The sequence below is a fragment of the Ceratotherium simum genome, chromosome 9, assembly GCF_057802395.1.
Source record: "Ceratotherium simum simum isolate JZ-2026a chromosome 9, ASM5780239v1, whole genome shotgun sequence".
NCBI classification, from domain to species: Eukaryota; Metazoa; Chordata; class Mammalia; order Perissodactyla; family Rhinocerotidae; genus Ceratotherium; species Ceratotherium simum.
Genome location: NC_141908.1, coordinates 6192445 through 6209591, shown reverse-complemented (window position 1 = coordinate 6209591; position 17147 = coordinate 6192445). Strand labels below are relative to the sequence as shown.

At 39.6% G+C, this 17147-nt stretch overlaps 1 protein-coding gene across 3 annotated transcripts in view; it reads left to right on the top strand.

Moving 5' to 3' along the window:
• The window catches only part of CNTNAP5 (contactin associated protein family member 5), a 760035-nt gene that overhangs the window by 453831 nt on the left and 289057 nt on the right, over nucleotides 1–17147 (top strand). For all 3 annotated transcript variants that reach the window (XM_014782496.2, XM_087435029.1, XM_087435030.1), the window contains one exon: nucleotides 6906–7012. In XM_014782496.2, the coding sequence (XP_014637982.2) occupies nucleotides 6906–7012 (107 nt within the window). The remainder of the gene's footprint in view (nucleotides 1–6905; nucleotides 7013–17147) is intronic.

Sequence of the window (17147 nt, the reverse complement as noted above, 5' to 3'; positions counted from 1 at the left end):
TATCATTGTTGTTAAGACTTCTTTTCCCACCAAAAATATCTTTAGGAACTCTAAACTGTCAGTTTGCTGATGCATTGCTGGAATCAGTGGGCAACTATGTGAAGCCCTCTCCTTCCCACCCTTTGCAGAAGTGATGCCCTAAGATGCATGCTTAGAGTTGACTTTTAAGGAGATGGATCAAATGGCATCTGGTAGAGGAAGGACTGCACAGTGCCCGAGAATTCAGGCTTCAGGGATAGGTAGCATGGCTCATGTTCCTGGCTCTGTCACTTCATACTTGGACGCTTTATTTACCCTCATCCTGTCTTAATTTCTTCATCTGTGAAACAGGGGAAATAATGCTGTTAAAAACAACATCTCAGATGTGATTGTGAGTACATGTCAAAGTTTCATTTCAAGCTTGTTGGCAACGGGAAAACCTTCAAGAAAGCCAAATCCAGATTGCTGCTTGATGCAGATATTTTGTAGGAGACTAACCACGAAAAGAATGTTTGGTTAAACATTATTAGAGTAGTCACAAGGCTGGTTAAAAGTCATTACAGTTTTGAATATCTAGTTAAAGGTAACAAGAATCAATGTAAGCTAGATAGGTAAATTAAATTTCCCAAACAGACTTTTTTATCTCATTAAAATCAATCAAAAATTGTACCCAAACTTATAGGGAATGCTAGATACTTCCTCAAAGGAGTTCTGCTTCTGACCAATTTGGAGACAATGATCTCTGTAAATACTTTGGAGATAAAGCTGTTAGGGCCCAACAATACAGCCCAATAGCCACGAGTAATCAAAAGAAATTGCATCATTTACTTGCATCCTTAGAGGACACTACATAGGATCTCATTCACAGTGTCCGTCTTCTCCACTCCCTCACCTGAATTCCTCTCCCCTCTCTAAATTACTCCTTGCCTATGGCTGCACAGAAGACTCTCTGCTTCTCTCACTATTTCTTCACCACTTTATATTTTATTTATTTATTTTCTTTCTTTCTTTATTTTTTTTGTGAGGAAGATCAGCCCTCAGCTAACATCCATGCTAATCCTCCTCTTTTTGCTGAGGAAGACCGGCTCTGAGCTAACATCTATTGCCAATCCTCCTCCTTTTTTTTTTCCCCAAAGCCCCAGTAGACAGTTGTATGTCATAGTTGCACATCCTTCTAGTTGCTGTATGTGGGACGCGGCCTCAGCATGGCCGGAGAAGCGGTGCGTCAGTACGCGCCCGGGATCTGAACCCGGGCCGCCAATAGTGGAGCACACGCATTTAACCGCTAAGCCATGGGGCCGGACCTCTTCACCACTTTAAAAAAAAAAATGAGGCTGTTTTGTGTCCCTGCTTCCCCACTCACCGTTCATTATGCTGCTCAGTAGCACGCAGCTAATAGTAAATGACTGAAGGCCAGCTAGACGGTGGTTAACTGAAGAGGCTTAGCTAAAAGAGGGCAGCTTCAGCTGGCTATTGCATCCCAGAAATGATCATTCATTTATTCATTCAATCAACAACCATTTATTGAGTGCCTACTTGTTTACTACACTGGTACTCAGTGAACCAAACAGACCACAAACAATGGACAACAACCTCCACAAGGATGGAGCTTACATTCTTTTGTGGAGTGACAGATAGCAAATGATAAACTTAATGCATACGCAGAGTGTACAATGTGTTAGAAGATAGTAAGTGCTAGGGACAAAAAAAAAAGGGGAGCTGGGAAAGGGGATTGGAAGTACAGAGTGAAGAAGAGTTGCAACTTTAAGTAGTATGATGGTGGCAGGCTTCCTTGAGAAGGTGCCATTTGAGCAAAGACAAGGAGAAGGTGAGGAGTAGACCATGTGGACCTCTGGGGAAAAGCATTCTGGGTAGAGAGAACTTCAGGGCAAAGACTCTGACAAAGGAGCATCCCTGGTGTGCTGTAGAGACAATGAAAAGGTCAATGTGGCTGAAGCAGATGTAGAAAAGAGAAGAGTAGGGATGAATTCAGAGAATTAATGGGGGTGCAGATCAGCAGGAACTGGTAGATCATTTTAAGAATGTTGCTTTTACCCTGAATAAAACAGGAAGCCATTGGATAATTCCAATATGATCTGCCTTAGGTGTTGAAAGTTTCTCTCTTGCTCTTGTGCTGGGAATTAACTGAAGGGATCAAGGGTGGGAGCTGGGAGATATCAGTTAGCTTATAATTACAGTTGTTCAGGCGAGAAATGCTGGTGGCTGAGACCAGAGTGGCAGCCGTAGAAGTGATGAGAAGTGGTCAGATGCAGGACAGATTCTAAAGGCAGAGCCAGGGGGATTTGCTCTGAGGATTTACCTCACATGTGGGCAGTGAGAGAATGGGAGGACCTTCAAATTTCAGGGTTTAGACAGTGGTAAGTATGGAGTTGCCATCATCTTATACTGAAGGATATGGGTGGAGAAGGTAGAGGCAGGGGCAAGGCTGGAGATCAGAAATTCAGGTGTGGACATGCAAAATTTGAGATAGTCACCCAAGTGGAACTGTGAAGCAGATAGCTGGATTTATCAGGCTGGAATTCAGGAGAGGAAGTTGAACTCAAAATGTAAACTTGAAAGTCACTGGCCTATAAAGTCATGAGATTCACTATGACTATTGCTCAATAATCTGATTTTTGTTTAAGAAAAGGCAAAAATTCATATTTCTTCTATGAAACTTACTAAATTTATAAACAAACAGCAGATTATATTTTCCAGAACTATCGGGAATCCCACTGCAATGCTTTTCCCAGGCCTTATCCACTCCAGCTGGAAACTTGTGCTTGGCCTCAGTTAAAGCTAAGTTGGGGAAATAACCACTCTGTTCTTTCTCAAGGAAAACTGCAGGAGTCCTTTTGTTCTTATTAATGTCCATGGAGACAAAGTGTGTTTTGTAGAAAACGTGCTTGCCAGGATGCTTGAAACTGGACTCTGTTTTAAATTTCCAGAAATTTCTGCCACTGGTCATCCAAGTGGCTCAATCTCCCAGCATCTTGTAAAATCCTTTCCCTTCTTTGAAGCAGCTTCTTTGGCTGTCTCTCTTGCTGTGCATCAGCCTTTAAAGAGAAACATTTTTTTCTTTCATATCTCCTTGTGAACAACCTGACACACTACAAAACAACAACAGTGAAGCCAAAACCATGTACCTCTACAGACCGGGCGGTGACCGCTAATGAGCTCCATGGACCCCTCTAGATGACTCTTCTTCCCAGTTCGTCTCTCACCTAGGTGGTCCACAGCCACAGCTAGCAACAATCTTTCCTTTTTAGAAGAAGTTTTGATTTGGGTAAAAATGATAAATTCTCATATGAAATTGGTATATAAGTTTTGTCCCTGTTAATTATTTTCTCCTTCCATTGCTAAATCTTCTCTGTCTTTGCTTCAACACTTGCTTTCACCTCCCTTCAGACCATGCACACTCTGCTTCTGTAAAGAAGCAAAGAGCTTCCAGTGTGTCTGCCTTTCTTTCTGAGTCTTCGCTGACACACATCATGTACTACCTTATTTGGGCACCTGAATAGTAGGAAGAAAACTGTTGTGCTCATGCTGAAAGCTTTCTTCGTTAATCACTGTGCACCAAAGGAAAGGACAGACCCCAGATGCGCCTATATACGGAGTACTCAGACTGTAATGCTGAGTCATCATCTCTTAGCAATTTGATTAAGGGCCTCACACCTAAGACAGCAGCTGCCCTCACACTTCCTGGCTCCTTTCGCTTCGGTACCTCAAGCTGTTTTCTTTCTGGGTTCATGTTTTAAGTGCTCAGTTTATGCCAAGTAGAGAGAAAAAAACAAAACACCAGTTAAAATGAACTCATTAAAGAATATGGAAATTATGCTCATAAAATTACCCTTTTTAAATAAGCAAATTGGGGTCATGCATCTTTTATTTTGAGTGTCTACTTTACAGATGAGTTTTTCTAATCACAGTATGTGTTGAACCAAAATGAACCAAGCTCGAAGGCAGCCTTATAAGCATTTTTTTCCCTTATTATAGAAATATTAGATTTTTTCTTACCCAAGTACTCTTTTTCCCTCTTAGAAATACATCATTGGTTTTTTTGATTGACCATAAACAAATGAATTTCTAGCCTACAATTTCATTGCTAAATTTAGTTTGTTAACACTGCAATGCAAGATTTGTGTGAGGCTTATTAAAGATGTGTTCAAAGTGCCCAGATATTTCTTATAGTTTTCCCCCAAGATCCTTCCCCCTACTGAATTTGGCAATCTTGAGTTTTAAAAATATTTTAAAGTGTAGATTTTATGGAAAAATGTGTTTTCATTTATTTTTGCTATTTATAGACTGCCGCTTTATGAAAAGTTAGAATTCTGTTGGTTGAAAGTAACAGAATCCCAACTCGAGTTAGCCTGAGTGAAATGGGGGTTTCCAAGAAAGATCTTGGGTTATCTCACAGAATCTAACATAGATTAAAACAGCCAGCCCTCAGGATGTTCAGAGGTGTAACCAAATCTAGGGAAAAATAGGAACCAGCCACATAAATATCGTTGGCACCCACTCCGTCTCTGTCTTCTGCTGCATGCTGCACCTCAGTATTTTTTTCCATACTCACATTCACTGCAGAGAAACTTTCTTCTCATGGCTGAAAACATAGCCACTGAGAACTTCTGAGTTTAATATTTTATACCTTCATCCACCAAGAAGAGTGTGATCTGAACTTTCTTGATGCCAAAACCAAAGAACTATTGGGTAACTACCTACTGACCTGGCTTTGCTCAGCTTTCCATCCTTAAGCAATTCATTTTCTGTTGGGGGAGGGAGGGGAGCAATAATACCCTTATTTGCCAAGCATGGAATGTGTGTGTGTGTCTGGTGGTGGGAGGAGGGGAGTGGGATGGTGTGGGATGGGGGTGTGAAGAGGTTATGTAAGGACTTGATAGTTTCAAAGGGGAAAAGTATGCTGAAAAGTCAACTGCAGAAGAAGCAGTATTCAGAAGCAGGGAGGTGCTGGGATGGAAAAGAAAAAAGGTGTGGGGGCAGGTGGGCATTCACAGGCTAGCTCCAAGGCTCTCTGTCCGGACACACCCAGAGGCAGTGGTCCTTGCTTGGATTTGTAGATGAGGACACGAAGCATTGAGGATGCTTCAATTTTATGCAATTTCTCCACAGCACAAGGTTGGCGGGGGCAAGGACTGTGGTTCATCTGAGTGACAAGCCTATTTCTTTTCCTTCTCAGCAAGATCAGGAGCTGGGAGTGGGAATCAAGAGGAAGGATAGAATTTGAAGTAGGAAAGGGACCACCTTGTTTGTTAATTTATTCATGGGTTGGTTTTTGTGAACATGTTCCATAGCAGAATTACTGGCTCCTTTTTTTTTTTTTTTTCTGTTCTCTAAGCCATAGTTGGATACCATGGAGTACCAATAAGCTTTTCCCAAACATCAGCCTTGTCAGCACAATTGTACGTTTGCTATGCTGAGCAGAAAATTTCTAATAATACATCTGAGCATATGCAGGAATATTAGCTTCTGGGCTCTGAAACAGTCCTTGCTGGAGGGTTTCCTACCTATATGGGACATTTGGAGTAAATCCTCTTCCTTTTGCTTGTCTCACATTCTCAACGGCTCCACAATGAGCACTTTTATTCTATTATACCACATCTATAACTTCATTGCTTATACCGTCTTCTCTTTTAAAATCATGGGATGTTTTTTCCTGTAAAGATTGTTTTCAAGAATTCCAGCATTCATCATTGCTTTTACTCTTAATTTTATTCACTACAAATATTGAGCACTTGCCAGGTTATCTCCTAGTGGCAACAGTGCCTGCAGGGTAGAGATTTTAAATCGTGGATGTAAGAGATGAAGTGAATTACCCAAAGACACCATGGAGTAAATGGCTGAGATGGGATTTCAATTCAGATATATGTGACCCCAAAGTCCATGATCTCTGTCCAGAAAAAATGAACATTGCCTTCACTCCTATTTGCCTAAGTGACATCGAACATTTTTCCTTCCTATCATTTTTGCAATATAAAGTGTTCGTTTTATTTTGTTGTGGCTCTGCTTCATATCTTGAATTTTCACCTAATCCAGTCCCAGTCTGTTATAATCCTTTTTGTGAACATCATGTGTAGTAGCTTTACGATAGCTCATTAATTTTATGTACTACAGCTTTGCTAAGAAATTTTCTAATGTTGGACACTTACAATGATTCACCATTATGAACGACATCATTATGAATAACGATAATTAGCATACATAGTTTTCACATTTTGAAATATATCCTTAAAACAGAGCTGTCTAAGTGTGATTGCTGGGTCAAATTATATGATTTTTTAGAGAGTTTTTAACTTGCATGGTGAAAATATTTTTCGGAATAGTCGTACTGTTTCTACTCAAAGTACTAAAGGCCTCGTTTTAAGGATGGCATTGGCACTTCTAAAAATGTTAGAATTTCCTTGCATGTTAAATGATCAGGTATCATCTTTTGAAATTTCATGTGTAATTTAAAATAGATTCTTGGCAGTCACTCAAAAGAGAAGCATGAGGACAGTGACTTCAATTATCTGCCCCTTTCCCCTTTCTTTTAAAAATGCAAAATCTTTCCAAAATGTAAAATTAGAATTTTTGTACATTTTGTTCTATGGTAAATGAAAAACCTTACAGATTCTGACCACTTCAAATTAACTTTAAGTCAATGAGATTTTGCCCCAATATTGAAATTCTTAACTTAATTGCCTAAATCAGCTCCGAGCCTTTCATTGCCCAGTAGTGCTAGGTGGACCCACCTCTTGTGGTAAAACCATAGTATTGTTTGATGTCATTCAAGTTTAACTTAGGTATAGGAGTGTTGCAGACCAATTTCTACTATGAATTCATGCAATTGGATATAAGACATTTTTTATTTTCCCTTTATTTCAACTGATTTGATTTATTTTGTTTGCTTTTGCTTTATCTTCCATTAGGTGTTTGCCAAACTACTGTGAACATGGAGGAAGCTGCTCCCAGTCCTGGACTACCTTCTACTGTAACTGCAGTGACACAGGTTACATTGGCGCCACCTGCCATAACTGTGAGTAGTTTCATGGTTTACTCACAGCAGAATGGGCAAAAATCCAGGAATACCAATGTTAACTTCAGGATGTATTCGACATGTGGTGGGCACCTTTTATTCATTCACTCAACATGTGTTTCTTGAGAGAATACTATATGTCAAACACTGTGAGGGGCATGGAGGATACATGGGTGTAAGCCATATCCTCATGGAGTTTATGGTCTACAAGGAAGACAGACAGGAAATGGGATAAGTATTGAGGTAGAACCAAGACACGATGGTGCAGGCAAACAAAGGGGAGCTGTTAAGTCAACTTCATTGTCAAGATGGGCTAAGTTATGCCTCTGTAATAAATAACCTAACATCTCAGTGGCCTAAGTAACAAGTAGTTGTGTCATGTCTATGTTACATGCTCATCATACGTTGGCAGGGGACCCTCTTCCACTTTGTCCTCATTCTAGGATTCTGACAGAGGCTCCATCATCTGGAATGTTGCCATAACAAGGAGAAGGAAGCACAAGAAAGCATGTGCTAGCTTTTAAAAGCTTCTACCTGGAAGTGGCAAACATGACTTCCACTCACATTCCATTGACCAAATAAAGTCACCTGGGCACACCTAAACTTAAGAGGGGAGGAAGTGCATTCTTACCATGGGATCTGAGACGACAGAACCAGCATATTGTTGATAAGTAGCCATGACTGCCTGTCAATGTTAGGGAGGCTTCAAGTAGAAGGGTTGAGCTGATCTCATGGTGGGAACACAGCAGGAAAAAAAAACAGAAGGAAACTGAATCTACAGGTAGTTTCACGTGACTAGAGAGTGCTGACAGTGAGGAGACGTGGTAAGAGAGGAAGCAGGGAGGCAGGCTGTAGCTCACAGGGAATAAGGGGTGAGGAATAAAACATAAATGAATAACATGAGCCCTGATGTCTATAATTTTATAGTCTTGTCAGGGTCAGCAAACAAAAACACATGACAAATTAGAGAACGTTTTCCATTTAGAGAATTGCACGTCAAATTGTGTGAAATGAACTATGAGTATAATCGAGAAAGACGTAATCTGAAGGTACTGGCTGCAGGTATAGGAGATTTCACGGAAAATGTGAAATTTGGAATTGACTTAGAAGGTAGAGGGATGGGAGAAGGACCTTCTAGAAAGATGTAAGAGCCAAGCCAAGGCTGGAGCTGTTCTGAAGACTACAGTGAGTCTATCCCAAAGGGGCAGATCTTACAAGTTTTTCTTAAGTTCCCACTGTTGCTGGGATGGCACTCAGGGATGCAGAAAAGGAATAGCAGATGCCAGCTGGGTTGAAATCAGACTCTGATCCAGGATGAGCAGTGTCGGCACTCACATCACTGAAGACTTCTCAGCCGTTCTATGACCTCTTCTATGCCCTGGAATGTAGCATTTGTCAAGGATGTCCATAGAGGAGTCTAATCAAATCAGAGAAGAAATAGCCCCATGGTCATCATGGGATGATGTTGTTATTGCTGTTAGTTGCCTGGGGAAATGAAAAACACTGTCTGGCTTTATAATGAAATATCTTATTTAAATTTTTCTATTTAGAAATTTGGAACAGTGGCAGAACACTGAACTGAGAGAGATTAGATTTAAATTTTACCTAGCTCTTATACTTGAACAAGTACATAATTTTAGCACTCCAGAGCTCAGTTTCTTCACAGATCCTATAAGGGAAAACTAATGAAATCTTGTGGGCCCTTTTAAGGTTAAAATTACATGTTTTTATTTAACACTCCCAATAAATACCCATCCATAAAGTATTGAGTCTGGTTCCAGGAATATTATCCCTAAATAGCCAAGAACAATGTATGTTTGTACAGAAACGTTGCAGGACATGTATAGAACTGTCTGAATTGTAATGTCAATGTTCTTGTAAGAAGCTCAGAATTAAACAGAATGGCCATCAATTTAATAGTGAGACAAGAGAAGCCTGAAGAAGATTAAGTCAAAGCTAACCAAATTTCAGCCAAATCACATGACAACATTCCTATGACTTTTAAAGCTTATTCCGTTCACCCTCTCCTAAAGTAATTTAATGATATTTTGAGGAGTTCATTTCTACATAAGCTCTTTTCCTTTAATTTTATCCATCCATCAGCCTAAAAATAGAAGATTTTCAACTTTGAAAAAGTGTGAAGTTGAAAATCGATGGAAGTGAGGTGCTGGTTTTTAAAGGAACACTGTCAAAACTGATGAGCAGGAGACTCAGCATACCAAGTCTTAAAAATACCATTCTTCTTTTTTAACACCTTCTTTTTCCCCTTTCTGTGAAATTTCTCAGTGCCTACACTGCGGGCTCCAACATTGTTAACCCCCTTCTTCCTTTCTGGGCACCCAGCCAGGACAAATCAGAGGCACTTGGGTGGCTGGGAGGTTTGGCAAGCACACTGTGGATGCCTGTGCCATTCAAGAATCTGTCCTCCCGATAGCTAATCCCTCCTCGCCCCCCAATTGGGTGAGGATCATTGTTTTGAGTCACTTTGTAAACTGAATGAATCAAGCCATGTTTTCATGCCTTCAACAAGCATGTGCCCACGTGGGGCATCAGAGATGAGAGCTGCCATGATACAGAAGACAGTATACAGGGATACCCTCATGTAAAAACAAAAGATGCAAGTTCACAATCCTGCTCTTGGGGAAACGACAATGTCCATGGTGTGCTGGGGCACATTTTCTTAAAGCAATCACCCACGATCAGAACAGTAAATGCAAGGTCTTCAGATTCACAAGATATTTATAATAATACATAAAACTGATAATTTCTTGAGTATTCTCTTAGTCATTTTTCTTTTCAAGCTCTTCAGTGTTAGTTTTGTTATTCACTATTGGTGCTTTGTAGCAAATGTGGACGCATAAGGCTGACTTAGGAATGATAGGATTAATTTCTTTCTGTCCAGCCTTTGTGGATAAGAGGGGTGTCTGGGTGAGGGAGAGAGTACGGTAGACTCTCTAAGAAATGACAAATGGGAATTCCCAAAGTCTTTAGACACAGCAGTTTGCTGTTGAAGTAGATATATCATCATGCCATTTCAGTTTTATTTCCTCCTTACCTGAAGACACATAAAGAACTTTGGTGTGCAAGTTAGGTTACTTTTCAAACACACTTTGTTCAAAACCACCTCTTTAAGAAGGAGGGGATGAATGCGTGGGCAATTCCTAGCCAATCTGAGGAGGAAATGTGAGACTATCACTTCTTCCATAATCTGCCATCGAACACTGTTATATCATGTCTGTAAACTGTTTGGTTAGGAATTTTCTCCTCTAAGTTGTATCCTGTTCTCCAGAGGAATAATTGAAGGTAAAACAACATTTGCAGTCCAGATCAAGCCATGGCAACCCAACCAACGATGAGGGCCTTCAGACCACCAGAGACAGTTACCATGGTTATTGGTTTTATACAATGTGCAAGTGTAGAAGGTTGTGTAACTGAAGCAACTTCTAAATATTCAGGGTATATCTTGGTCATGGCATATCATGAATTCAAGTTAAGATTGAAAGGAAGAGGTTTTGACTCTGCGCACTAATGCATAGATTAGTCTGCAAACTAATGATGAAGTGAGACAGGTATTTTTATCTCCATTTAGACGAGCACATTGAGGCCCAGAAAGGCTACACATCTTCCTCAAGTTTGCACAGCTAGTAAATTGTGGAGCTGGGACTTGAACGGAGGGAATCTGGCATTAGATCCCAGATACTTAATCCTTGTGTTTTATTTCCTTTCTCGAACAAGACATTTGCAAACCTCTGTATATGAACTTAGTGTGGGACATTCATGACATTCTTCATATTGCCTGAGACACACTAAGGTATTGTGATACTATAATTGAAAATGCAGTTCTAGAAGACTGAGAGATGAGAAAACTTTTGTGTTCTAGAATAATCATGAAATCATTATGGAAGGAAGCAGGATGAGTTAGCATGTGAATGACAACTAAAATTAAAATAAATACAAGGAATAGGGAAGCCTATTGAAAACAGAGAGACTGGCAAGAGCCAAGACATGATGGTAGGAATATATATGCTATGTTTTGGGACAACATAGATGTTTGTCTGGCTCAAGAAAGGAAGAATAAATAGCTCTATTCATTCATTCCTGAAGCCCAAACAGTATTCCTATAAAGCACTTTCCCACAGGGGAAATCTGAGTTCACTTCTCATTTTCATGTGCTATTGCAATAGCTATAAATACTATTTAATGACTACATAATAAATATTCTATTTAATGATTTTTTCTACTGTTTAATCTTTTTTTTTTTATTTTGAGGAGAGGGCAGGGCCCTGTGTTGTTTCCAAATATTTTTTATTGTAACCAACAATACAGTGAGCATCTCTGTGCTTAAATAATTTTTTAACCCCACATGTTCTATTGTTTTCTTGAACTAGCCTTAGAAATGGCATTATTGAGTCAAAGATTATGAATAGTTTTAAGGATCTTGATTCATATTTCCACCTTGCTTTCTTAAAGTCTTGCTACAGTTTGTACTTTGATCACTATTTTCTGAGATCTTGTTTCACCTTCTCTGCCAGAATTGTTTACTATAATTTATAAATCTTTTTGACTTGTATTTTTACTAAAGCATTTGCATATTGAAATAGAAATTATTATTGACCTTCATAGTGAGTTCCAGATGAAGATAAAGTTTTTTTTTTTTAGAAGACTTATACAGTAGGAATAAGATTGTCTCCACAGAATTTTATTTTATCCCTCAGCAAGTACCATTTGAAAGCATCTGGTGTCAATAACTGTGCATTTGATTATTTCTCTCACATTGAGCCATCTCGGTAAGCAATACAAGTACTTATCATCTTTTCTATGTCTCCTATTGAGTGGGACTGTCCTTGATCTTCTCAATATCTATGTCTGATGACATTCACATGAGCCCTTTTCAGGGTCTCTTCACTATTTCTCAGCCTTTGCTAATCTCTTTTCACAGTGTAGCCCCTCTGACATCCTAACACCACCTGTTAGCTCACTTTTCGGTGTGGCAAAGGATGTCAGATTTCTTCCTCTCCCAAGCCTGATATAGTGCTTCTCCCACTGGGCAGTCAATAACCAGGTATTGATTGGGACCATATCAAGTTGTCTGGCTATCAGACTCTACAATAGTTATCACTGAGGGACAATGCTTTGCTATTTTAACAGTAGGTAAATGGTCCTCTAACTGCATGACATTTCATGGTTGGAAGGAAAGGTTGGAGAGGGTGGGGGATTCTGGTAACACGAGGTTTATTTAAAAGCATAGCTCAGGTCAACACATATCCTAATATTATTCTATGGGTTTCCTATTAAGACCTAAAGAAAATTCATCTTCATGCTTAATCTTGAATGCCATCAGCAGATGTTTTCAGCTACAAGTAGACATCTAAAGGAGAAGAAAAATATAGTAATGAATTGTTGAATCCACACCCTGCTTTGTTTTATGACACTAGCCAGTCTTTTGTGTCATCACTATTTTTATTCATGTTAACTCCCCTACTGAGACTATAAACTCCTTTAGGGAAAGAACTGCCCTATGTATTTTTGTACTAACCATATCCAAGGAATTGGTGACATAAAGGGCATATCATGTAATTCGTGAGACAGACAATTAAGCAGAAAAAGATAATTCAATATGCCATTAGATGGGGACTCTAAAAGGAAGGATGGTGATGGTATCTGAATCTTCCTTGTCTCCAGCCCCTTGTCTAATCTCTGACACATAGTAGATATCTACTGTTCGCTGTATACACAAATAGATAAATGAGGTATGTTCACATAGCAATGTTGAATTATTGGGTGAGGGTATTGTCACTTTCTGGGGAAGATGAGAAGGTTTTCAGAATAATTGACCTTTAAGCAGAGGCTTAAAGGATGAGAAAGGACAAGAGCAAAGAGAAGGAAGAGTGAGCAACATGTGCAAAGGCAGAAAGATGTGAAGGGTCATGCAACAAGAGAAGACTAGGAGATGTGTGGCGTAGCTGGAATCTAAGGTGAAATGGAGGAAGAAGGAAAGGCAGGAAATACAGCCAGAGTAGAAGATGGATGATAAGTTGAGAAGGAGCTTACTTCTCTGATGAGCATCTAGAAGCCAGTCACATTTTGTTGGTTTTATTTTAATGCTGGCAATTGACTTGCTAATATTTATTTTGCTGTTCTGTGCTTTTTGGTTTATTGGTTTCTTTTTGGAAATATAACTGTGATGGTATCATAGAGTGTGTACTGAAGTTAGAAGACCTGGGTACAAGTTGGAAGAACTGGATGCTGTTTGCAGTTGTTGTGGGCAGCAAATGATGAGAGTCAGAGCAAGCTAGAAAGAAGGGACCTGACTTGAAAGGTGTATCTTAAAAATGATCAAGAAGACTTGACCTCAAATCAAATACAGCAGAGAGAAGGATGACTTTTAGATTTTTAGCTTAGAAGACTTTGTGAATGGAGAATGTAGTGACTAAGTCCTCAGTTCTGTTTGGGCCTGATAGCCTCATGTCAAATCCAGGTCCTAGAACTTATAAGATATACAACCTAGGACAAGTTATATGAACTCTATGTGCTTTCACTTCCTTATTTGTGATATGGGGCTAATAATAGCAGCCACCTAATGGAAATATCATGAGGACTAAACAAAATAATCCCTACAAAGTGTTTAGCCTAGTGTTTGGCAAATGCAAAGCCTCTCTTCTATGTTAGCTTCTCTGTGAACAGATAAAGGATGTGTAGACAGAGGAGGAGATTTAGTGGATCCTGTCATGCGTTCAGTTTGGGGCATGGTGTTTGCCTGGACAGATGCGCTGTGCAGAAGCAGCTGGAACCCCCCTGAGTGAGGTCCAGGGGGGAGGATCAGAATCACTGGATATATAGTTGCTGAAGCTTTTTAAGTAGATGAAGGTAGTCAGATGTGTAGGCCAAGGGTGGAAACTGCGAAGTAAAACATTTTAAAGAACTCAAGAAGAGATACACTGAGACACAACTAAGAGGAAATGATGAGGAAAGAAAGAGGAAGAACTAAGAAAAAGTGGTAACCTAAAAGGCGGAAGAGAAGTGTTCCAAGAATAGATTATAAATGGAAATGTCCAAGTAACCCCAGATTACTTCTTCATCGTAGTGGTTGGTAATTGTTGAATGACTGGACAGATCTTTAAAATAGAACTTGGAGAAAGGCACAATAAGCAAAAGAAAAAGAAAAAGGAAAAGAAATCGTTTTTCTTTAGGCAGACTGTGACTATGGCAGTATTGGAATGTATCGGAATTTGCTCTTCCAAGAGAGTTTTTTCACTCATGACTATCATAAGTGTTGTCAGGATCCAGGTGATTCAAAAGCATCACCTGCCATTGAGGTGATTTTACTCTCCTTTAGAAGAGAAGACCAATATCTTTGCATCCATTAATAAACACATAATGCAAGGCAGTGTGTAATTTTGTGCATAAGACTGGCTGCAAGGTGGTTGCTGCTCTGTGAAGAGAGAGGTCAGAGAAGGCTGAACTGGCTGTGAAAGCTTAAAGACTGGTCGGGCCTGTACACAAGGGCCAGGCTTGGGTAGGCAGAGAAATCTCAGGAGAGTATTATTCAAGGGTGAGAATCAGATGAACGACTTGCAATGAGGATGAACGTGGAGAATGTCTGGGTTTCTCTCAAGGCACTAGCCTAAGGAGAAGGGCACGAACACATGTAGAGCTCCTTGCAAGTGCCGTGCACTGTACTCAGTAGTTTATACATGTCATCTCACTTTCTGAGGCCCCCCACATTCCCAGCTCTGGCCTTGTTAGATTGTGGCACTTCTTCAAACAACTGGTGTGTGTTTTTTTGGGGAGGAGGTGTCTTCACATATACATATCTCTTGACCAGAAAGACTTATCATTTTCTTTGCCTGAGTAACCTCTGTCAACTTCTACAAGAAGCCTACCCAGACCTTTCTAGATATTGCTTCTTTTTCTCCTTCAGCATCCACTCACATAGAACTTATTCCACCATATTAAAATTGAATATTTGGTTCTTATTTTCTTTCCCGAACTACCAATTTTCTGTGCATTCTTCTTTGTATGTCTGATGCCTACCGACACATAGTAGAGGATCAGTGAATATAAATCTCCTTTTATGAACAAAATGCTTAAAGCCACAGAGCTGGTGGAAGTGAGATTTGAACTAAGTTCTATATGCCTTGAAAGCACTTTCTCTTCATACTACAACATGTCTAAGTGGAAAGAATAGTGCTCTTAAATATTTTATGAAACATGGCAGAATTTAAAAACAAAGCTGATACAAAGACTTCTCATCAGAAAGGGAGAGGAATGAAGGGTGTATGTTCACTTCAGGTCGATTTTCTTCCTTTTGAACACACCTCAATGATTTAAGTTTCCCACAGTTATTTCCTACCTGTTAATTTGTTCTATTTATTCTTTCCTTCTTCTTTCCCTCCATCTCCCCTTTCCCTCATTAATTGAGTCTACAGTAGGGGCCGGCCCCGTGGCTTAGCAGTTAAGTGTGTGCATGCTCCGCTACTGGCATCCCGGGTTCAGATCCAGGCGCGCACCGACGCACCACTTGTCCGGCCATGCTGAGGCGGCGTCCCACATACAGCAACTAGAAGGATGTGCAACTATGACATACAACTCTCTGCTGGGGCTTTTGGGAGGAAAAGGGAAAAAAAAAGGAGGAGGATTGGCAATAGATGTTAGCTCAGGGCCAGTCTTCCTCAGCAAAAAGAGGAGGATTGGTGTGCGTGTTAGCTCAGGGCTGATCTTCCTAAAAACAAAAAAAATTGAGGCTACAGTAAAGCTAACTTCAAATACTTAACATTGGATTGAAAATGTGCCAGAAATGTGATCACAAATTTTGGCTTTATTCCAAGTCCTTAGAAGCAACAAAAGATCCCAAACTATGAAAGAAGATCATTAACTGGAGATTATCTAATTGTTGATGTTGCCTTTCTTTGGAGAATCATTGATATTTACTTTGAACACTGAGCAGGAACAATGAGCATTTATTTCTAATGTATTTCAATCAAGAGAAGACTAACTGCCATGGAAATACAAAGCTCTGGTAAGTCCCATGAGTTAGAAGTAATCCGGACTGGATACATACATATTAAACTCGATATATGAAGACACATTTTCCATCTGTGCCTGAGCTTTGGATCCAGACAGATCTAGGTTATATTTATAGCTCTCTGGTCTTGGACAAATTACTTAACATTTTTTAGTCTTGGTTGCTTGATATCTGAAATAATAATAACTCATTTAAACAGTTATTGCGTGGATTTGAGGTAAGGAATGAAAAACATTGACACACTATTGGGGATTTGGCATTTCCATGTTAAACTGTATCTATTATATATGTAAAATGTTTATGAAAGTTTTGGTATATTTTTCATGTAAGAGACATTCAATAACTTACCTTCCTACGCTACCAAATCATATGGCTGTAGGAAAACTTTTTACACTGTAGATTACTAAACAGATACTAGGTTCTGGCATAGGTGTTGCCATTAGTGGAAGAACTTGAGGTACAATGTCACTGAAAGAAGCCCAGACTGGGGTTCAAGAGGCCTGAGTCAGATCTATCTCTGCCACAAATGACCTTAGGCGAGTCAAGTGTCTCCTGTAACCCATATTCCTCAAGGGAACAATGTGGGTCATACATGGATTACACATGGTCACTAAGAAAGATTATTTTGATTTTCTCCGGTAGTATGACTCAGAATAAGCATGTTGACTCACTGTAGTGTATTGTAATTATACTGTACAGTTGCTGTTTCTCATCTTAGCCATTTTCTGATGTTCTAGCTCAGAATAGTGTTTGCATAGTTCATATACCCCATCTCTTGACTATAGGTTAGAAAACACTGACTGCTCTTTCACACTGTTTCCTCAAATAATCTTTAAAAGTAAAACAAGTTAAAACATGGAGGGATGTAAGTGTCACAAATATTTAAAGCTCTTCCATCCTGCCCTTGAAACATTTGGTTGAGCTGAAGCAGTGTGGTTTTCATTTGGAATAGATCAACTCAAAGAGTAATAGGAGTACTAAGCAATAAGAGAATGAGAGAGACAGTATGATTGCTCAGTATAGTTTATCAATTTTATTTGAAACAATAGAGTGAGACTTGACTATGTAAATTGTCATGAAATAAAGGAATTCCCAGTGTTCTAAGTTTGA